This window comes from Lethenteron reissneri, chromosome 31, assembly GCF_015708825.2.
Source record: "Lethenteron reissneri isolate LAM-NWPU_2019-01 chromosome 31, ASM1570882v1, whole genome shotgun sequence".
Taxonomy (NCBI): domain Eukaryota; kingdom Metazoa; phylum Chordata; class Hyperoartia; order Petromyzontiformes; family Petromyzontidae; genus Lethenteron; species Lethenteron reissneri.
In genome coordinates, this window is record NC_083809.1 from 12,690,690 (window position 1) to 12,713,854 (window position 23,165).

The 23,165-nt window shown below is 52.7% G+C and overlaps 1 protein-coding gene across 3 annotated transcripts in view; it reads left to right on the top strand.

Annotated features, from left to right (window-relative positions):
* The first annotated feature begins 306 nt into the window (after positions 1–306).
* LOC133349819 (very-long-chain (3R)-3-hydroxyacyl-CoA dehydratase 2-like) overlaps positions 307–23,165 on the top strand; it is a 28,605-nt gene continuing 5,746 nt past the window's right edge. Inside the window, exons 1-5 of one of the 3 annotated variants that reach the window (XM_061563607.1) lie at positions 307–634; positions 3,008–3,125; positions 5,011–5,029; positions 5,353–5,441; positions 22,965–23,086. In XM_061563607.1, the coding sequence (XP_061419591.1) occupies positions 465–634; positions 3,008–3,125; positions 5,011–5,029; positions 5,353–5,441; positions 22,965–23,086 (518 nt within the window). In that variant the 5' untranslated portion in view covers positions 307–464. Of the gene's footprint in view, positions 635–1,020; positions 1,570–3,007; positions 3,126–5,010; positions 5,030–5,352; positions 5,442–22,964; positions 23,087–23,165 lie in introns of those variants that run through there. The other 2 variants (XM_061563608.1, XM_061563609.1) reach the window with 2 other exon arrangements.

The following is a 23,165-nucleotide window of genomic DNA, read 5'->3' on the forward strand; positions in this document are numbered from 1 at the left end:
TCACGGCACATTGACAACGTTGCGAGGTGGAATGCGTGAAGCGCAGGGTGGTGGCGCTTGTGGTGGGCAGCCGTTGTTGTAGAGGAAATATGGTCCGAGATAAACGTATTGCAAATGTTTATCGGCACCAAATGTCGGTACAAATCTATTCCCGACACCCGAACACAGATGCCAATTACGGGACAGGTGGCAACCGACCTCGTCAAGGACACTGCTGGGGCAGCTGGAGGCAGTCACCACCTCCTCCCTCATCTCGTCCTCTCCTCCCTCCCCCTTCATCTCCCCTTTCCTCCCCTCCCGCCGTCCTCCCCTCACCTCTCTCCCTCCTCTCCTTTTTCTCCCATTGCCCGCTCATCCTCTCCTTCCTCGCCTCCCCCCTTCCTCCTCTAACTCTGCCCTCTCCCCGCACTCCCCGTGCCCTCGTCTCGCCGGACTCGCTGCTGCTGCTGCGGCTACTCGGGGCTATGGTTCCGGGCGAGGCGGGCGCTGCCGTTGAGGCGGCGTCGCTAGCGAATGGCGACAACAAGAGGGGGGCAACGGCGGCCGCGGCGGCGGTGGCGCCCGTGGCCCCGGCGGGGAGCACCGGCGTGGCGACCGCGTGGCTCATCTTCTACAACGTGGCCATGACGGCAGGGTGGGTCCCCTCGGCGCGCTCCCCTCTCGACAGAGCCGATGCGTCGTACGCACGGTGCACCCCTCTCCCCCAACCTCCCTTCAGTGTGTGGAACTTCGCGGGAGAACCTGGCGGGTCCCGTTAAAATTAACCGCGGGACCTCGGTGGGATCGGGGACCTGGTCCCCTACGCGGAAGGGGGGGGGGGGGGTCCGGGCCCCCCGCCCGCACCGCCTGGGCTCCTGCTGACGGGCGAATTGCGCGGCCAAAAATAGCGACACGGGAGCCGAGTTCAAGACAGCTGCTCCCATCGAGAGGAGGAGGAGCTGCTGGGGGGAAGGGCGGAAGGAGGGACAGCCGGACAGGTGCCCGCGGGCATGGTCATCTCATCGGGGGGATTGGGTGCAGGGTCCCTCTCCATTCTTACACACAGTCCCAACGCTTACTCACCACGGACACACGGCTCCAACACTGACTCACACCACGGACACGACCACAACACTGACTCACACCACGGACACACGACCACAACACTGACTCACACCACGGACACACGACCACAACATTGACTCACACCACGGACACATGGAACCAACACTGACTCACACCACGGACAGACGGCTCCGACACTGACTCACACCACGGACACACGACCACAACACTGACTCACACCTCGGACACATGGAACCAACACTGACTCACACCACGGACACACAGTCCCAACGCTGACTCATACCACGGACACATGGAACCAACACTGACTCACACCACGGACACACGACCACAACACCGACTCACAACACGGACCCACGGCCACAACATCTACGAATGGATCACAGAAGTTCTGCGGTGCCTCCAACCGAAGGCTTCCTTTGAACACCACGTGGCACGCTATTCTGCGAGAGATCCACCGGTCGAACAATCGGAACGTACAGGAGGAGCCCCTTGAATATGGCGGTGGGTCACGTTCTTGGAAAAAAACGCGATATTCAATACTTCGGCCTTACCTAAATAATGGGGCGGGCTACACGGCAACGAAATAGACGCAACACAATTTAAATAAGCACTGTACTGCAGAGGTGTGGACTCGAGTCATGTGACTTGGACTCGAGTCAGACTCGAGTCATGAATTTGATGACTTCAGACTCGACTTGGACTTGCATAACAATGACTTTGTCCCACCTCTGAGGTGTGGACTCGAGTCATGTGACTTGGACTCGAGTCAGACTCGAGTCATGAATTTGATGACTTCAGACTCGACTTGGACTTGCATAACAATGACTTTGTCCCACCTCTGCTGTACTGTATGCCACAAATTTTAAACAAAATTATTGAAATAAACACGTATAAACCCTATACAAGACACATTCCTGGAGAATAAATAGTATAAATACTGAATAAATACCGTACTTCCAAATGATGATTCAAAGCGAATGTGTGTGTTCGTGATGGTTAACGCACTGTGCTATGAACCGGGCAACTCAAGTTCAATTCCCGCTCACGACCAACACCAGTGACGATTATCTGAACCGGTTTTGGGCCTGCCCTAGATCGACCCAGCCTAAAAATAGTACCTGGTTTGGTGTGTAAACATCGCCACTGGGGAGACGAAGGCGGTGGGGCGTGGTGCTGCCCCCCCCCCCGTGCCGTGCCGGGGTGGGGAGCTGGCACGCTGCCTGCCGGACTGCGCAGTCACCAATGGAGAGGTCAGGTGGGAGAGGCGGGGGGGCTGAATCGGCCACTGAACGGCATGGCGAGTTCGTCTATCCTAGCTGATGAACAGTAAGGGTTTTTTTGGGTTAGATCGCGTAAATATATAAATGTGTCGGTAAACCCGCCACCACCAGACAGCCAACTAGTGAGGGTTGTCACGTAAACAGAACGTGTCAATTCGTCACTAGTCCAGCACACCGGTTGTGTGTTGGAGAGCCAAGCCACATTTATAATCTGAGTACGACGTTTCGCCAGTAATTACAACTTGCTTCATCAGGCGAGTTGTAATTTCTGGCGAAACGTCGTACTCAGATTGTAAATGTTGTGGCTTGGCTCTCCAGCACATCGGTGTGCTGTACTCGTGACGAATTGGCCTGTTTTGTTTACGTGACAAACCTTACTAGTTGGCTGTCGGGTGGTGGCAGGTGTAACGACACATTTATATATTTACGCGATCTAACCCAAAAAAATACATGTGTTGTGGATGACATTAATCGCGAAAGCCTGCTACGTGTTAAACGAACAGTAAGGGTCTTTCCTATAATTTCTGATAATACCACAGCCCACCGTAGCCCGGTGCTCGCACTGCTGTAGATGGGTCATGATCGCCGTGCATGGTGGTGGTTCAGAATCTGTCTATTGATCGTCAGCCCTGCTGCATTGTGTGCACGTGGTGGTGTAGATGGATCGTGATGTCGGGGGTGATGCTGAAGCACGCGCTGCTGCAGGGCACCGTGCGCGGCGTCTATCGCAGTGTCGAAAAGCCGCTCAAGCTCTTCCAGACCGCGTCTGTCCTCGAGGTGCCGGTCCGCGACGCTCACAGCAGCAACTGCAACAGCAGCCATGCGCTCATCCTTCGTTTGAACTAGGGATGTTGAACGCAAACCGATAACCGTTTCGAGAACTGCCTACCGGTTCTAAAAGTCACGCACCGGTAACCAATTCCAGTGGTTTTTTTAGCCATGAATGCACTGAGTAAACTTGCCATAGCCGTGTAGCCATTACACGGCTATGGCAGCTCCCCTTGTTACCCAGGTTAAAAGTTAATTAGTTTACATTTAATGCTGGACAATTCTACGTGTGTGATAGAAACCGGTACCCGGTTTTTACCACTTTTTTCACGTGGTCACGGTTATGCAAACATTGATTTTAACAACCCTATCTTCTTGGTTCTTTCGGTATAGTCACGTAGAAGGGAAGTAATACAATAATAAAAATAAAACATAATAAAATAATTCTCACGACGTTTCGGCTACAACGCAAGTAGCCGTCCTCAGGTGAAACCAGGTCTGTCGAGGCGACAGCGTCTGAATGAAACAGCACACGTGCTTGGAGCATATATATAAGCTGGGTTGGAAGGGGGGGGGGGGAAGGAGGCGCCTTGACAAAAGAATTTGCATATCAAGAGGAATCCACCATACCCATGGGAAATGCAGGTATGTGATTAGTACTACTTGTGTAAGTGCATTATGCAGGATTAGCAGCATCCAAGGGAGGAGATATGGGAAATTCAGATATGTGATTAGTACTACTTGTGTAAGTGCATTATGCAGGATTAGCAGCATCCAAGGGAGGGGATATGGGAAATGCAGATATGTGATTAGTGCTACTTTGCCCGTGCATGATGCAGGATTAGCAGCATCACAGGAAGGGGATAGGGGTAGCATTAATAATGGGAAGAAGTGTTAATAGTATCTAGCTGCAGTAATTTAATGTTTGTGTTTGTCTATGGCAATATATAGTACGGTGTAGAATCGTGTGATGTAAGAGAATAAAATTTAGATGGAAGCATATTATATTTTATGACGTAGAATTATAATGTATTACTTACTGTTAGTAACTCAGCTTATTGTAGAGTATATCTAGTATAATGATGATACTATGTAGTTTATACTTTAGTTGTTTACTTGGTGGTTTTAGTTACTGCAGCTAGATACTATTAACACTTCTTCCCTTTATTAATGCTACCCCTATCCCCTTCCTGTGATGCTGCTAATCCTGCATCATGCACGGGCAAAGTAGCACTAATCACATATCTGCATTTCCCATATCCCCTCCCTTGGATGCTGCTAATCCTGCATAATGCACTTACACAAGTAGTACTAATCACATACCTGCATTTCCCATGGGTATGCTGGATTCCTCTTGATATGCAAATTCTTTTGTCAAGGCGCCTCCTCCCCCCCCCCTTCCAACCCAGCTTATATATATGCTCCAAGCACGTGTGCTGTTTCATTCAGACGCTGTCGCCTCGACAGACCTGGTTTCACCTGAGGACGGCTACTTGCGTTGTGGCCGAAACGTCGTGAGAATTATTTTATTATGTTTTATTTTTATTATTTTATTACTTCCCTTCTACGTGACTTTACCGAAAGAACCAAGAAGATGAATCCCTGCAGTCACGAAAGCTTTAAATCGAAATTTAACAACCCTAATCAAACCAATCTCTCATCGCGCTCCCACGTGTTATCGGATTTACAGCGTGTGGGTTTGTCGTGATTATTCTGAGTTTTACTCCACGTGCTGGGAGCTTCCTCAGCAACTAAAGCGTAACGTCGGACGTTGTGCGGAAACGCACGCGGTGACAGCCCGAATGCACAAGGGGGCGCTGCACAGCACCACCACAGCGCGCAACTCGCCGTCCCAGTAGACGTCTCTAATTGGGAATTTTGCTGTCCTTGGCAGGTCCTCTACTCCTTTTTCGGTGAGTAATACACTCACTGACAATTCGTGTTCTTCCGTTTCGAGGGACTCGATGCACACTTCTGAACCAATCACAAGGAAAACCTAGCATGGCTAACCAACGCCAAGAACCACATCTGTATCATTTCGGGTGAGATTGACAATGAAACACTTTCACAGAGGTCGGGAGTTTTTTTAAAGGGAATGTTATGCTGCTTTAACCACCGCCAAGCGTGTTCTTGCCGGTTAGAGCACGAGTTTGTGCGTTCAGTTGTTCCTGAATAACACGGAGGCTCCCTGAACAGATCGGCCTGCCAGCTTGTTGTTATCGCTCTCTGCCCCCAGGCATCGTGCCGTCGAGTGTGACGCTCAAGGCGTTCCACGTGTCCTCGCGAATCTTCCTACTGTGGGCCGTGGTGCACAGTGTGAGAGAGGTACCGAAATTATAAACGCCTCCTTTGAACTTAAAGCTTTTGTGACTGCAGGAATTCATGTTCTTGGGTCTTTCGGTAAAGTCACATCGATAGGTTCAAAGAAAATAACAAAAAACTACGACGTTTCGATCGCAACACAAGCAATCGTCATCAGGAGAAAAAATAGCAGGAAAGCTGCTGAGGCAGGATGTTTTAAATCATCCTGCCTCAGCAGCTTTCCCGATATTTTTTCTCCTGATGACGATTGCTTGTGTTGCGATTGAAACGTAGTTTTTGTTTATTTTTTGTTATTTTCGTTGAACCTATCTATGTGACTTTACCGAAAGACCCAAGAATATGAACGCCGCCTTTCTACCATTTGTCTCTCCACGATGTTGTTTTACATGACCCATTGTCCTTGATGGAGTGCATCTTAGCTTAACTAATTCTATAGATGAACACGCTGAGCCAATTTTTACAGTGTCTCATCATCAGAATAGTTAGGCTATAGTGAGCCAATGCTTGTGAGCTGCCATGTGTACCCTCTCTGTGGGATATGGACCCTGCGAAATACATGTCCTCAAATTTTTCTCTCTATATACAAAAATATTTTTTCTCCAACTTTTTGGTCTCATGGACTTTTGGGAGTGCTCATTATCAGCAGAATTAGTAAAATACATGCACACTCTGGACTGGTTTCGACATTCAGTGTCTCATCAACACCCATACTCGGGTGCTGCGATATAACGATATATCACATATTAGATCCACAATAATCGTGTTTCTGTTTTTCTAACGATCATCATATTGCAATCACCGTTGCTCATCCTACTTTTCTAAACTATTTTACTTTCTGAGGTGGCAACATAGAAGTCACGTGAGATACGAGAGGCTTGAACTGATTTAGATGGAGAGATACAGATGTACCCCGATACACGTTAATTTAATTTACGGTGATTCATTATGTTCGTCATAAATTAACACATTTTTACTTCTCGTTTGTCTAAATTATATAGTAAACCCTCGCTATGCGCGCATTCTCGATTCGCGAGTTTCGCATATCCGTGAGTTACTAAATGTTTACCGATTCCCTATTCGCGACACCGGGGAGGTATGCGCAGAATGTTACATTGGAAACTGCGAACATTTGGCACGCCTCATCGGCTGCCCGCTTAGTCCTCAGCACTTGCAGCAATCCCGCTCTATACTCGCTATTGTGCATTTTGACTTTATACGTACTTAGTCTATTCGTTTATACATATTGGTGTAAATGAGTCGACTGTGAGGTCCATTAAAAATAAGGCGAATGCAATTGGATAAAGTGTATGCGGCGAGTGCTCCCCAAACACCTGCATCTCCCGAGGGAGTCATCCTCCTGAATTCTTCACCACCACCTCCATCGTTGTCAAATGATGATCAAACATAATAAAAACACATTGTTCTTTTATAATGTATTATTTACTTATTATCATTCTTATTAAACATTTACCATTCCCCCCCCGCCCTCCAAATTATCGCTCGTACTAGGGACGTCACCCCATTTTCCCCCATTGGAACGAGGTTTCTGCATTCGTGAATTCTGCATTCGCGAGCGTTTTCAAAAACGTAACGCTCGCGAATTGTGAGGGTTTGCTGTACAATCTTGGTGGGGTGAAATTTTTTTAAACTAAATGCGCGTTTTGTCGTTTGTACGTTCGTGCATTTAATACCGTTCCAGGCCATTCTGGCCGCCACCATTTGTAGCTTCACCACGTGTTGTTTACAAGCCGGGTAGTGCAAACTACTGTACCACCATGCTTTGAACTGTACGTACTGTAGGTACAGTACTCCCCAACAGGGGGAGGAATACGCTCCTCCTGCCCCTCCCCCACCCTCCCTGTCAGCCCCCAACCTCAACACCTCACAACCACGTGTATGGCAGTTTCAAGTTATAATGCAGTGTGTTATTAATCCCTGTCTAGTTATTCTCCATATTTAAGTATGAAAATATCTTAGTATATGTTGAAAAGTGTTATTTTAGTAGGCTTTGAATCAGAAAATATTTTCTTAGGAACGCATCTTTGGTTGACGTACTGGGATATATTTCAGTTTCCAAGTGTGTCTCGCTTAACGAGCGAGATGCATTCCACGAAACTTGCTCGGTAAGTGAAAATTCATGAAACGATCGTCATTTTCCCATTGACCCCCAAGTTAAAAGCTGAGATAAGTTTCAGCCCCAACTTTTTCCACTCTTGAACAACGTTAAATGTGTAAAGGAGAGCCGACACAAGATTGCAGGGGTTTCGTCTTTTAATCCTTTTCTCCCATCCACACCTGTCCCCAGCCGTCCCAATCTCGTTCCCGCCCATTAGGCCCCCCTTTCCCACCCGTTCTCCCCTTATATCTACTCGATCACCCCTCCCACTAACCCTCCTATTGGTGGAAATCCTTCCCCTGACCCCCCTACATCACCCCCCCCCCCCCCCCCCCGGAGAAAAAAAATACCGTCCTCGGTTCTGCCTCCTCCATGGACCATTTAAGTCTCCCCATGCCTCCCCCCACTGACAGTGACGACAGCCCTTAACCCCCCCACAACCATACAATGCAATATAACACAACAAAATCAATTGCGCGGCCTGCCCAGGTCTCCAGCCAGCGTCCCGTAACAGCCCGGACATCCACAGGCAGCAGATGACCGTGGCGGCCCCCTCCTTCGAAGGCCCTCTCGTCACGGTCCCTGGTTCGGTGGTGCCGGTGTCGCCTTGCCTGGCGCCGCTGTCTCTCCTGCCCCCGCTCGTGCCACCGCTTTGTCAGGCCTCACATGGGGTGCTGTAGGTGACAAGGGAACACAGGGCACCGAACCCCCTGCCGGTCGGCGCTTGGTGATCGGCGACCTTAGCCTGGGTAGGGATGATGATGATGATGTTGGCAGTGATGTTGGTGGTGATGTTAGTGAAGATGACGGTGGAGAGATGTATGGCTTAAGGCGGGTGGGGTGTACAAACCATCGTCGCTTACCCAGTTGGACCTGGACGCACTGCGGTCGGAGTGCTTTAATGACCTCGACCGGCCCTTTCCACGGTCGGTGCAGCTTTGGTGAGAGGCCAACCGGCACCTGAGGACAGTGTAGCCATGCCTGGTCTCCGACTTTAAAGGGCTTGGCTGTCACTGTCCTCTCCCGTATCCGTACATTACTCTCTTGGCTCGTGGCCGATGCGGCCTCAGCGGCTTGGCGGGCCTCTCTCAAATAAATGAGGGAGGTCTTTAGTGCCTTCAGCCATGCGTCAGCTCTTGCGGGAATGTCCGTCAGCTGCACCTCAATAGGCGGAACGGGATCCCGTCCGTACATCAGGAAAAACGGCGAGAACCCCGTCACCGCGTGCGGGGCCACCCTGTACGCCACTAAGACCGATGGAATGTGGAGGTCCCAGTCGGAATGGTTTTCGTCCACCACTTGGGACAGCATGGCCGCTATGGTGCGGTTAAGCCGCTCTACCATCCCATCGGTCTGGGGATGATACGGAGATGTTCGGACCTTTTTAGTGCCCAGGATAGAGCAGACGTCCTTCAATAGCTGTGAGGAGAAATTCCTGCCCTGATCCGTGAGCAACCGCTCCGGTGCCCCCTTATCAAGGACATAGCCTCCCACGAAGGCATCGGCGATGGTCTGTGCCGTTTGGTCCGGGAGGGCCCACGCCATCGGCCACCTCGTGCAGTACTCGACTCCAACCAACAGGTATTTTTTTCCCCGTGGCGTGACTGGCAGTGGTCCCAGGATGTCCAACGCAACCAATTCGTTGACCCTGGTCACCGTGATGGGCTGTAGGGGCGCCCGGCTTTCGCCGCGCACATTCGACGCAGGTAGCGACCCATCGATGCACGTCAGCGGTCATACCTGGCCAAAAGTACCGACCCTTTAATGTGTACAGTGTCTTCCGCCCCGCCAGGTGCAGCAGCTGGCGGCCGTGTACGTCCATAACCAATTGTTGACGCAGCGACTCCGGAACTACCAGGCATCGCCGGCGCCCTGTCGGGTCCCATCGCATGAGGAGGTCCTCCCATACGATGTACTCCTCCCCCCCTGCCTCTGCTGAGGCGCGTAGCGTTTGCAGTGGGGCTTCCTCCAGCTGTAGCCGTCTCCAATCGTCCAAGGTCAGCCCCAGGTCGTGGTCGGTCAGCTGGACCTCACCCTGTGCGCCCTCCGCCGTGCGTACGGGAGCGATGACCGTCCCCTCCGGCCTCGCCTCCTTGCAGCGTGCCCCGCCTGTGGTGCATGCACAAGGGCCCTGGGGTGCCAGTCGGGACAATGCGTCTGCGTTGGCATGTCTGGTCCCTTTGCGATGCACTACTTGGTACCTGTGCTCCTGCAGGCGCTCTATCCATCTGGCCAGCTGGCCCGAAGGCTGGTCGATGCGGAGCGAATACTGCCAGGAGTTCCCTACGTGTGACGCAGTAGCGCTGCTCCGCTGATGAAAGCACGCGACTACCGTAGGCGATAACCACCTCCCGATCCTGCTGGACTTGCGACAAAACACTGCCGATGCCCACATCGCTGGCGTCCGTGTCCAGGATAAAGGGGAGGCCAAAATCCGGAAAGGCCAATGGTGGTGCATCTGTCAGACGTGAACGCAGCTGCTGGAATGCCTCTTCCTCCAGAGGGCCCCAATAAAACCTCTGGTTCTTCACCGTCAACACGTGCAAGGGCTTGGCAATGGTTGCGAAGTTGGGTACAAACCGGCGGTAGTAAGAAACGAAACCCACAAACCGGCGTACCTCTGGAACCGTTGTGGGAACAGCCCAGGCCCTCACGCAGGCCGTATTTTCCGGGTCTGTAGCCACTCCAGACTCACTGACGACGTGGCCCAAGTAGCGTACCGACGACTGCATAAGGTGGCACTTCGACGGCTTGAGCTTCAAGTTCGCGTTCCGGAACCGCAGGAATACCTGACGTAATCGGTCAATGTGTTCCTCGAATGATCGGCTGAAGACAATGACGTCATCCAGGTAGATGAGGCACATTTCCCATTGGAGGCCTGCTAAGGCCAACTCCATTATGCGTTGGAACGTCGCCGGCGCAGTCTGGAGGCCCATAGGCAGGCAGTTGAACTCGAACAGGCCCTGTGGTGTCCGGAACGCTGTTTTAGGCCGGGAGTCCGCGTCTAGTGGGACCTGCCCCCCAAGGACTCGAGGATGGAGAAATTATGTCGGCCCGCAGCATCTCCTGCACCGCTTGTTGAATGTGCCCTTTTTCCATTGGGCTCATTCTATATGTGTTTTGGCACAGGGGTGCGGCATTTCCCGTGTTGATGTGGTGCTGCGACAGATTTGTGCGCCCTAGGTCGAACGGTCTCCGGCTGAACACGTCTGAGAACTCATGCAATAACGAGTGCAGCTGCTGTTTCTGGTCGGGTGGCAATCCCGGCTCAGGCCCCATCAGCTGGTCCATCCACGATTCGGCCCCTCTGTCCTGGGACTGGCTGATGCTGCCTACAAGCTCGGGCTCTGTCCCTGGGGCTCCTAGTGACAAGGGACTAACGTGGGCCAGAACTGTTCCCTCCTGCACCGTCGCTGTTCTATCAGAGGTGTTCAGCACCTGAATGAACAGATGCTGGTTCCTCTGTACAATAGTTTCGGCTCCCACCAGCGCATGGCGATCCATGGCAGCTGACGCCGGAGACACCAGGATGGGTGAGTTTGGTCGGGCTGTCACGAGAGGGGACCGATATCGCAGCGGAATTAGCATCTGGGCTGCCGGGGGAATGGAGACAGACTTACTGACCAGAGCCTGCACGTAGGGTACACCCCGGCTGGCCCCCTCCGCCTTTAGGAAATGGAGATGAGTTCCTTGGACTTCCACCCGCCCATTGGCCAGATCGATTTTCATTGGCATCCGCCTCAGAAAGTCCGTCCCCAACAGGCAGGGTACGGGCAACGTTGCGGAGACAAGGATGGGTCCTGCTACCGAAAGCTGCCCAATCTGTATCGGGGCTTCAACCTGGCTCAGGAAGCCCATGCTGCCTCCATTTGCTGCAATGAACGTTGTCTTGACGGGGACTAAAGGTCGGATTTTATCCGGCAGCATCTCGTGCATGGTGCTCGAGATGATCGTGGCTGATGCCCCCGTATCAACCAAGATACGTGCCGACACTCCCGCGATTTCACCGACCAGGACCGAGGTTCCTGACGTGGCCGCTACCACCCGCCTTGCCAGCTTCCTCCATTGTGTGGCTGAGTCCGGCCACTGACCAAGCGGCGTCTCGTTATCCTGTGGTGCATGGTGAGATGATGGGGGATGGATGTGAATGGACCGAAGATGGGGTTCCTCCCTTTGGAGTGCGTCGCAGCAGGGTGAGCGTGCCCTTGTTACATAGTGTGGGCTTCCCCCTGGGTTATGGGGCTGGGCTCTCTATGTGGTGCAAATTTCCCCCCCTTGGTGACGTAGGATGGGCCTCCCTTGTGGTGTGGGGGGGCCCCCCCATTGTAGGGGGTGATGGGGACTGGGGGGTGGGCCTTCCCGTGAGCCCCTCCCTTCTCCCCTCCCTTTCCTTTGTCACGGGGGCGTGGTCCCCCTGGTTCCATCTCGCTCTGCCGCAAAGCGGTGGTGAGGCGGGCCGTGGAACTGCTCCAGGGCGCAATGTCAATTTTGTGTGCTGCCTCAGCCCAAGGGCCGTTGCCCCTGGCAACTCGCCGGCTTCGCAGGTAACTGGTGACGTCACTTCCGGTTGCGACGTCACGCCCGCCCGCGACGTCACGCCCGCCCACGACATCACGCCCGCCCGCGACGTCACGCCCGCCCGTGACGCCATGCCCGCCCGCGACGTCACGCCCGCCCGCGACGTCACGCCCGGCCGCGACGTCACTTCCACCCGCGACGTCCCTCCCGGCCTCGGCGCGATTCCCGGCGCGGTCCCCGGCCTCGGCGCGATCCCCGGCGCGGTCCCCGGCCCCGGCGCGATTCCCGGCGGGGTCCACGGCCCCGGCGCAATTCCCGGCGCGATCCGCGACACCACTTTCGGCCACGACGTCACTTCCGGATGCAACGTCACGTCCGTTCACGACGCCACTCCGGGTCGCGACGCCACTTCTGGTCGCGACGCGATCACCGGCCCCGGCGCTATCCCCGGCGCGATCCCCTTCCCCCGACCAGGACAGTGGGGACCGGGAAACGACACCGACGGCGCCCACCCCGAGGAGACTCCCGGTGAGTTCGCGGCGTCGGGGTTGTAATTGCTCGGCCCGACCGAGAGGCCGGGCGGGACGGCGTCACTCGCCTGGATCCTGTCGGCGTTCGGCCCCGGCAGGTTCCAGGTGGCGTTGGCAGCCTCCGGCTCCGTGCGGCACCCCCTCGCCACATGCCCCTCTCGACCACAATGGTGGCAGACCCACGGGGCGTTCCGTCGGGGGGGCTCGGCGCGATGTTGTAGAGGCGGCTGCCAGCGACGCGGCAGCTGGTCGCGCCCCTGGTCCCTCTGCTCCGCCAGTCCCCGGATCGCCGCGTACACCTCCCGCAACGATGGCTCCGGCTCAGACGTCGGGGGTCCGTTCCCAGCTGCCCCACAGGCAGCCTGTGGCGACGGTGCAGGTTCGGCGGTTGGTGTCGCTGGACCCAGTAGCGCCGCGGCAACGGCTCGGCTGTTCCCCTCCGCCACGCCAGCCACCCGGCCCACGGGTGGCGCCCGGCCCATGACCTGCTCGTGGGCTTGGATGGTCCGGGCAGCCCACAGCGAGGTGCGTTCCTCCGGCGTCACCACGGGCATTACAACGCCAGCGCGGCAAGCGTAGGCGATGAGGTGCTCGACCACGAGGTCCTCGAGCGCTTCTTCAGCCAGGCGAGGGAAAGCCCTCCTCGCCAACACGAGCAGCGCACCCCTGTAGGCTAAAGGGGATTCTCTAGCCCCTCGCTGGCAGTCCTGGAACTGTTTAAAGGCTCCTTCCGCCGGGCAATAGATCTCCCCTAAAGCCTCGTAGGCCGCCTGTAGCGTGGTCTTGCTGTGCGAGGGAAGGGAGGTGTAAGAGGAGAGTGCCTCTTCGCCCAGAACGGATGGCAGCGCTCGTAGTGCCTCTTCGTCTGTCCACTCGAGAGCGTGGAAGGCAGCCTCGAATCGGCGGACAAACCCCTCCCAATCGTCTTCCTCGGCCACGAACTTGTCGACGGGCCCCAGCCGACGCGGCCGTCCTGCCACCTGCTCTCCATGTTGGGTGTTTATCCCTGGGGGTTTTGGCGGGAGCGGCGGCGGCTGGCGTGACGAGGTTGGTTGCGGCTCCTGCCCGGCCGGCTGGTTGGCCTCCGGGTCCCGTGGCCTCTCCTCCCGTAGTACGCGTGGGAGTGGGGGTCCCGGTGCTGGTGGGCCCCCCATAGGGAGCCTCTGCAGTAGCTCCTGGAGTGCCCTCTTCACGCAGGCCATGCGGTCCTCCATGGGGTCCTCCAGGCGATCCAGGCCCCCTGCTGCTGCTTCTGATAGCAGGCCCCCTTATTACCCGGGATGGGAAGGATCCCCGGCCCCTGCTTCCTCTTCTCTTGGCTCTTTTCCGCGGGGATTCTTCTTTGTAGCCATTGTAGATCCCACCGCTGCCACCAGATGTAAAGGAGAGCCGACACAGGATTGCAGGGGTTTCGTCTTTTAATCCTTTTCTCCCATCCACACCTGTCCCCAGCCGTCCCAATCTCGTTGCCGCCCATTAGGCCCCCCTTTCCCGCCCATTCTCCCATTATATCTACTCGATCACCAGCTCCCACTAACCCTCCTATTGGTGGAAATCCTTCCCCTGACACCCCTACAAATGTGAGAAATATACATTATAATCTTGACTTAAAGCTTTCGTGACTGCAAGAATTCATATTCTTTTGGTCTTTCAGTAAAGTCACGTAGATAGGTTCAAAGAAATGAACACAAACTACGAAGTTTCGATTGCAGCACAAGCGGTCGTCCACTTGTGTTGCGACCTGCTTGTGTTGCGATCGAAACGTAGGTTTTGTTAATTTCCTTGAACCTATCTACGTGACTTTACCGAAAGACCCAAAGAATATAAATTACTAGTGGGAAGTACTCAGCGTTGCTCGGGCGAAAAAGACAGACACACACATCGACCTACACACACTTACAGACATTGACCCACACACACAAAGACATCGACTTACACACACATACATATGGACTCACAGACATCGACTTTAGATACACACACACGGAGTTACACACACACATGGACAACAACAACCGCCATTCGCCACTAAGTGGCGGTGACGTCACCACGACGCTTGTGCCAGGCTATGTGCACCTTGAGGCCACGTGAAGTGTCGAACGCCCACTGGCAGGAGGTCACGGGGCAGATCCAGATGCCACAGGTCGACTGAGACGACTGGCTGATGCACCACCTGTGACCCCTACTGTGCCAACTAGCTCCGCTCATTGTTGTGAGCGTTGCTCCTCCGCCCTCCGTTGTTGTCGGAGGGCAACTGCCTCCAACTGCCCACTAACGTCTTTCACGAGCCTCCTCCACAGAGGCCGATCTTGACACCGCTGGTACCAGTTATCGGCAAGTCCACTCAGCTCCACATCCTCCTGTACCTCATCACTCCATCTCTTCTCTAGCCCGTGCCGCGCCTGTTTAGCCCCCTCGATCCGGCCGAACAAAAGCTGTTTAGGCATGCGGAGGCTGGGCATGCGGGCTACATGACCCAGCCAACGCAACCTTGCCTGCCGGAGGAGCTCACTAATGGGACTTTGTCCAGATCTTTCAAGGATTTGTGAGCTCCTCACACAATCCAGCCAGGTTAAACCCAGGATGGATCGTAGGCAGGCCAGCCTAAATGTTTCCAATTGGCGAAGATGCTCCATGAGGGGGGTCCATGTTTCGCAAGCATAGAGAACGGAGGGAATGACCATCGCCGAGAAGACCTGAAGCTTCGTGCGGAGCGACAGACTAGGTAGCTTCCACACAGCATTACGCAGCTGATAAAAAGATTTCCCCTCCCCCAGGACTTCACAGAAATGCTCAGCAAATCTGCAAACCTGTTCCTGGTGGTCGGAGATCACCGTTTTTTCCCCTAATGATGGTAATTGGTGTGGCGCTGCAGGTTAATTTTTTGATGGAGTTAAATAGGGATTTGTGATCGCGGGCCATTGAGGCAGACTCCATCTCAGCAACCTGCGACCACCACCCATCCTTGCAGCATCTTACGGCTCTCCGAACCTCCGTGCGAAGGCTGTGGTAAGCCTCCTCATTCTCTGACGTGGGATGCTGTAGATGATTAGAGTGGGCCTGTCACTTTTTCTCGGTCATCCTGAACACCTCCTCTGTCAGCCAGGGTCTTTGGGGAGGTCTGGACCATGTACCCAAAGCAGCTATTGCAGCTGCCTGAGTCACAGTCCTAAACCTCGCCCATTTACCCTCGACATCTGGAGGAGTGGGGGACGATGCCAACCCCAGCCGCAAGCAATGATGAAATTCTCGCAACTTTCATCACCTAGCTGAGACCAGGCCACCTTAGGTTTGAATGGGGTCCTGGGTCTACACCCACCACCGGAGTGGAAGAATGGCAGGCACATCTTACAGATGACAAGTCGATGGTCAGAGGGAAGATCAGCTCTCTGGTAGGTCCTGGTATCAAGGACATGGGCCCACATCTGCTGTTCCATCACTATGTCGTCCAGCAGGAGTTCTTGCTTGGACCCGGCATGCATCCATGATGTTGTGTGGATGTGCCGGTGCCGGAACAGTGTGTTGGTAATTACAAGCCCATGGGCTGCACAAAAATCTAGCAGCCTCCTGCCGTTGTTATTGGGCTGATCTGGCCCATGCCTTCCAATCGCTTCAGACCAAGTGCCAGCATCATGACCAACTTGGGCATTGAAGTCAAACAACAAGATGACTCTATCCCGAGGGACCACTTTAGCTTGCACCTGTGACAGGCGGTCATAGAAGGCATCTGACTAATCGGCCTTGCCTGCATCCCTCCATGGATGTTCGTCTTCGGTGGGGGCATAAGTAACCACTATCACCACTCCTCGCCTCCGGTTGATGGGAAGGCGAGCCCAAAGTAGCCTGGGGCTTACAGCTTCCCACACCTCACCGCCATGCTCCCACGCCCCCTTCATTCTTTTGTTCAGAAGAAAAGCCACTCCCTGTTGTTTGGTATTCTCCTGCCCCGAGTAGAGGACTGTCCACCCCTCATGGTGGCAGGAGCCAGAGCCGGTCCACTGGACCTCATGAATACCACAGAGATCCAGGCGGTACTGTTCCAGCTCCCGACAGAGGAGTGGCAGCCTCTCATCCGCAGTGAGCGTTCGAACATTCCACGTGGCCATCCGGTAGTGGCTTTTTGTTGTTTCTAACACACACACACATGCACCTACACACACACACAAAGAAATGGACTTACACACTCACATGGAGGCACACACACACACATCGACTGACACACACACACATTGACTCTCACACACACACATGGACCCTCACACACACATCGACTCATGCACACACACATAGACTTTCAGACACATATCGACTGACACACACACACATCGACTCACACAAACAGACACATCGACTCACACGCACACATGTACTTAGACAGACATAACCAATTAAGAAATGTACTATTTTAATTGTAAAATCTTAGTTGTCTACGCATACACAAAACATGCACACATCGACTCACGCACACACACATAGGACTCACACACACACATCGACTAAAACACACTCATGGACTCACACACACAGACACGTCGACTCACACATGCGCACATATCGATGCAGACACACACATGATAATTTAAGATAGAAGTAACCTAATTGTAAAATATTAGTTGTGTACACACACAGCACGCACACACATTGACTAACACACACACAGCGACTGACACACAGTGATATAAACACATGTACACACACATCGAGTCGCACACACATCGACTGATACACATGTAATGAGTGGCTCCGACACAGTAGAACTTCAAGTTATTTTTTAATAAATTCTTCGGTACAGCTTCAGGTTCTCTCTTTTTCGCTGCGGATGTTAGCCACTTGGGTGGCTGCGCTGCCCCGCGCCACGTGGCGCTCACCCGCTCACCAACACGCCGCTGGCTGATGACGCGCTGGGAGTGGCTGAGCAGCTGAAAGTCGAGCCGCCACGTGGCAGGTGGAGATGCGGGGCAGCAGCGACGGGGAGCTCCTCTTGATCTTCACACACCGACCCCGCACGCTGCTGCACCCCTGGCTTATATTCACCTCCCGGTGACTAAGCCCCGCCTCCGGCCACGCCCCTCTTGGAACCTTCGGGAACGTTCCCGAGGCTTCCCTGGAGGATCCGCCCCATCAACTTTACCCCAGATATAATCTCTACTGTAGATAAGCCGTAGCTGTATAACCAATGTATGCCCCACAATATTACGGGAGATGGTGCTCACATTACATCACCCACCCCCGTGATGAAAAATCTTGCCGTCCCGGCTAAGGAAGGGTAAAACGTAATATATAGCGCCATCAACACCAAGTATGGAACAACTGGAAGTAGAAGAAGGAACAAAATGGTAAACACTATATGCATGACAACAACGCCTCGGAAATTTAAAATATCACACAATTCAGAACCCAGGACTACTCAAGAAAACTGCGACATTCTGGACCGTGTCCGCATAGCCGGCCCATCCGCCAGTGGCAGAACAAGCCAAGAGACACCGGCCGGTGGAAGGAATGGGCCAGGAGAGGGCAGGACAGCCGGATTCGGCGCAGGTGGGCACAGCGGGACAGAAACCTCCTCCAGTCCTTCTGTCTCAATTAAGGGCGATGTGGGCGGCAAAGAAACAGACTTCGGAAGATCACCTTGCACAGGGGCAGCAGACCTGTTGGCCACGTCAGGCACCGGGATTCTGGGATTTTGAGATGACGATGGCCCAACGGGAGCAACAAAAAGTTTCATTCGCTACGGGTGAACGAACCAACGCCGGCGACCAGTGGCGAACGTGGGCACACTGAGGACGCAAAACCTCGACAATCGTCACAGGGCCCTGCCATGGTTTGTGGAGTTTGGGAGAGGTGCCCATGGACACCTGGGGGCAATGGAGCCATGCCGTATCCCCAACCGACCATGGCATGTCGGTTTTAGATCTCTGCGTACAATGCTCATTCCGAGCCTGGGTCTTAGAAGTATTCAGTCTGGCAGCCTCCCACGCCTCCGAAAGGTGCCTAAGGGACTCTTGGATGTGGTCAGAGAGAGTCGACGTAGGAGGTCCGACCGGGGAACCCAATTGAACATCAACAGGCAGCACGTTCTCCCTCCCATACATGAAGAAGAATGGCGAATATCCCGTCGAAGCGTGAGGCGCCATGCGGTAGGCCGAGAGGACGCAGTATCTGCAGATCCCAGTCAACCTGCCGCTAATTAACTGTCTGGCACAACATTGCGGACAAGGTACGATTTAACTGCTCAACCATACCATCCGTCTGAGGGTAGTATGGAGACGTAGAGATCTTACGTGTAACCAAAGCAGTACACACGTCACACAACAGCTTCAAAGTGAAATTCCTTCCCTGATAGGTGAGCAACTTTTCCGGCGCCCCTTTATCCATCACATAGCCATTCACAAAGGCGTCAACGATGGATAAAGTGGATTGATCTGGCAAGGGCAACACCACAGGCCAGCGGGAAAAATATTCCACGCCGATGAGAAGATATTTATTCCCACGAGGCGTCAAAGGGAACGGGCCCAACCCATCTAGGGCAACCAATTCATTGACGCGCATGACAGAGATGGTATGTAAAGGTGGAATGTAATGCTGCCGGGCACACTCAGTGCACGCTCGAAGTGCACTAATGATGTCAGATGTCATACCCGGCCAATAGTAATCCCTCTGAAGGGTATATGCTATCTTGCCACATTAATAACCCCTCATGGGCAAAAACCCGACCCTCCTTGCCAGATCCTGACTCACCCGCGAGCGAGCCAGCGAAATCAATATGGGCCCCGACGCACGAATATCCCCAATGGCGATACACGCGTCAACCTTGCCAATGATGCCAATACTACCCCCGTTAGCCGCAACACAAACATCATATACCGGGCGAACATTCGACGCAGGAATCGACAACAATTGAAAAATAACATCGGAAATGATCGTAGCAGATGCCCCCGTGTCAACCAAAACGCGTACATCAACACCCTGAATGGTGTCAGCGACTGTCGATGATCCCATCGCCGCAGCAACAACCCTACGAGCCAATTTCCTCCATTGTGTCTGCGAAGCCGGCCACCTCTTAGCAACGGTACCCGAGGCCGATCCATACACACACATCGAGTCGCACACACATAGACTGATACACATGTAATGAGTGGCTCCGACACGGTAGAACTTCAAGTTATTTACTAATAAATTCTTCGGTACAGCTTCAGGTTCTCTCTTTCGCTGTGGATGTTAGCCACTCGGGTGGCTGCGCTGCCCCGTGCCACGTGGCGCTCACCAACACGCCGCTAGCTGACGGCGCGCTGGGAGCGGCTGAGCGGCTGAAAGTCGAGCCGCCATGTGGCAGGTGGAGGTGGCGGGGTAGCAGCGACGGGGAGCTCCTCTTGATCTTCACACGCCAACCCCACATGCTGCTGCGCCCCTGGCTTATATTCACCCCCCGGTGACTAAGCTCCGCCTTCAATCCCACGCCTGGTGATGCACGTTATCCACCCAGGAGCGCCTCACAGAGGCTTGTGTTGAACCAATGTTGCTAAATCCATAATATATGTTTTTTGGGTTAGATCGCGTAAATATAAGTGTATCGTTAAACCGGCATCACCTGACACAGCTAATTAGTAAGGTTTGTCACATAAACAGAACATGCCAATTCGTTACTAGTCCAGCACACTGGTGTGTTGGTAAGCAAATCCACAAAAATTATAATTTTAGTACGATGTTTCGCTAGTAATTACAACTAGCATCATCAGGCGGACTGCCAGATTTGTGGAGAATCATATTTCGTTCCTGAAATAGAGGGATAGATGTGATGGCGTCACTTGCGAGCCCTTCACGTGTGAAGGGAGGGATTAATGAATCTTATCTATGCCCCACCCCCTCTCTATCCTCCCGCCGCCGATCTCCCCCTGCGCAGCAGTCGTTTATGACTCTTGGGCTACGCCCATTTCTACCCTTGAGAAGCAGCCTGCATCAGCAGCTTGCCTCCTACCTTATATAACCTCTTGTTGCAGCAGCTCTTTCTCCTTTGTCAGCAGTTCCCCTGCTGTGTTGGTCTCACCTGATGATGGTTGCGTGTGTTGCGATCGAAACGTCGTGATCTATTATTTTTCTACCGACGTGACTTTACCGAAATAACCAAAGAGTATGAATGCATCTTCTTGGTTCTTTCGGTAAAGTCACGTAGAAGGAAAATAATAAAATAAAACATAATAAAATAATTCTCACGACGTTTCGGCCACAACGCAAGCAGCCGTCTTCAGGTGGAGAACATGTCTGTCAAGGAGACAGAGTCTGAATGCTCTCCTTGACAGACCTGTTCTCCACCTGAAGACGGCTGCTTGCGTTGTGGCCGAAACGTCGTGAGAATTATTTTATTATGTTTTATTTTATTATTTTCCTTCTACGTGACTTTACCGAAAGAACCAAGAAGATGAATCCCTGCAGTCACGAAAGCTTTAAATCGAAAAGTATGAATGCATATAAATTATGTTGCTGAACTTGTGAACTCCCAGAAGGCCGTGTAGCTGACAGGTTGTGTACAAAAATGCGTGGGGTGACATATAATAGGAAGGAGGGAAAGTGCCGACTTATTCTGTTGCTTATGTTCTCAGCAAAGATGCTTGTGATTACTCTGTGTTGTATATCAGATGATTTTGCATTGAGCTTTAAAAGAGGGTCCCTGCCTAAAAACATCTGGAAGTTCACCAGCATTGGTTCAAGCAGAGCCTGACTGAATATTGAAGCCGTTTTTTATTGTGTTGAACCAACGCTGCTGAAGTTATACCCTCCCTGAAGGCCATGCGCCTGATGGGATTTGTATAAAAACACTTATTACACGCTTTCTTTTAACTCACTCTGTCTGTTGTTGTTGTCGTTGTTATATCCTCAAATCTTGTAACTCAATTTTAACCCACTTCCCAATGTGGTATCGACTGCAAACTTGGTATACTTATGTCATACTGATGACAATACTCATAATCAACGTTTTTGGGTTTAGATCGCGTTATTTATAAATGTGTCGTAACCCTCCACCACCCGACACGGCCAATCAGCGAAACGTCGTACTCAAATTGTAAATTGTTGTGGTTTCACGCTTCAACACACCGGTGGGCTAAAGCAGTGAACTAATTGTCTTTTGTCAACGTGACACTTTTTTACTGATTGGCCGTGTCGGGTGGTGGAGGGTTACGACACATTTATAAATAACGCGATCTAAACCCAAAAACGTTGATTATGAATAATATTGGTCGCGAAAGCCTACGTGTTAAACTGATGACAATACTATATTCTATCATAAAAAAATAAAAATATATATTTTTAAACTTTATTTTTTATATGTTATGTTTCGGCTTGGGTCTAATTGTCCATGGTCAACTGACATTGCCTGTAATTGGCCATGGTTCCTTATGCTATGGCAAGCTTCGGGGCCACTTCCTGGAGTCGTGGAGTTCTGCCATTACTAGTACATTTCATAAAAGCATGTTTAAAAAAAAGTATTTTTTTAATATTACTTTTTTTTTTACATGAACCTCAAGGCAATGTAGGTAGAGGCCTGCATTGCGATATTTGTTCCCTTTATAATGACCATTGACGAGCAGCTTGTGGGAGGAAACCGGAGATGATGCTTCACCTCGCAGCTCCACAGACACAACACAGCACCTCCCCAGCCTCGGAGGCAGTCACCTGCACGTTTGATACATACCAGCCTCAAACCCTGCTCGGACGATTTTGGTTGATATGGGAAGGCACATTTTGATTGCCCACGTAGCCCCCCCGTGGGCGTTACGCGAGACGAATTCTGCCCAGGGGTCCGTGTTGTCAGCCTCACTGGCAGTGATCATTGGCCAATGATCTCTGATGGCCACATTGGCTGAGAATGCAGCATGTGAACCTGAAGTGCAGACATCATACGATTAATAAATTAGTGGCACGGGTTAGGCCACAATGGATTTGACCAATTTGTGTCTTGAAAACCCTCCACCACCTGATATAGCCAAAGAAAAAGTAATGTGTACTCGCGTTTAACAGGGTGCCGATTATTTTTTCCTCTGGCTAATACCGTTAAAGTTAGAGAGCAATTCGATGAAAAACGTTTCACTAGAAACTTCGTCTTGCATCATCAAGACAAGATCCAGATGAACAATACAGAAAGTCAGAATATCACATCACCCTTGAATGGCCTAAACGAAAAATCTATTGTGAATAGCATACGCGTGCAGTCTAGCACACGTGTATATAACCTGGCCGCCTGGCTGTTGTGCTTGACTGTTGCACGGAGATTGTTTTCACCATTGTGGGATCCCCCCCCGCGCCGAGTCCCGCTCCCTGGTGCGCTGTTGCTGCTGCTGGTGACATCTGCTACTGCTGCCACTGTAGGTGCAGAACGAGGAGAGCACGCTGCTATTCATCGTGACGTGGATGGTGACGGAGATCGTGCGCTACTCCTTCTATACGTTCACGCTTCTGCAGTACATCCCGTACTGCGTCAAGTGGGCGAGGTGTGCGCCACACTCTCCTGAGCCTCCTCCAGCGTGGCTTGTCACAGGTTACCGCGAGCCAGTTTGAGGAGACTGTGAG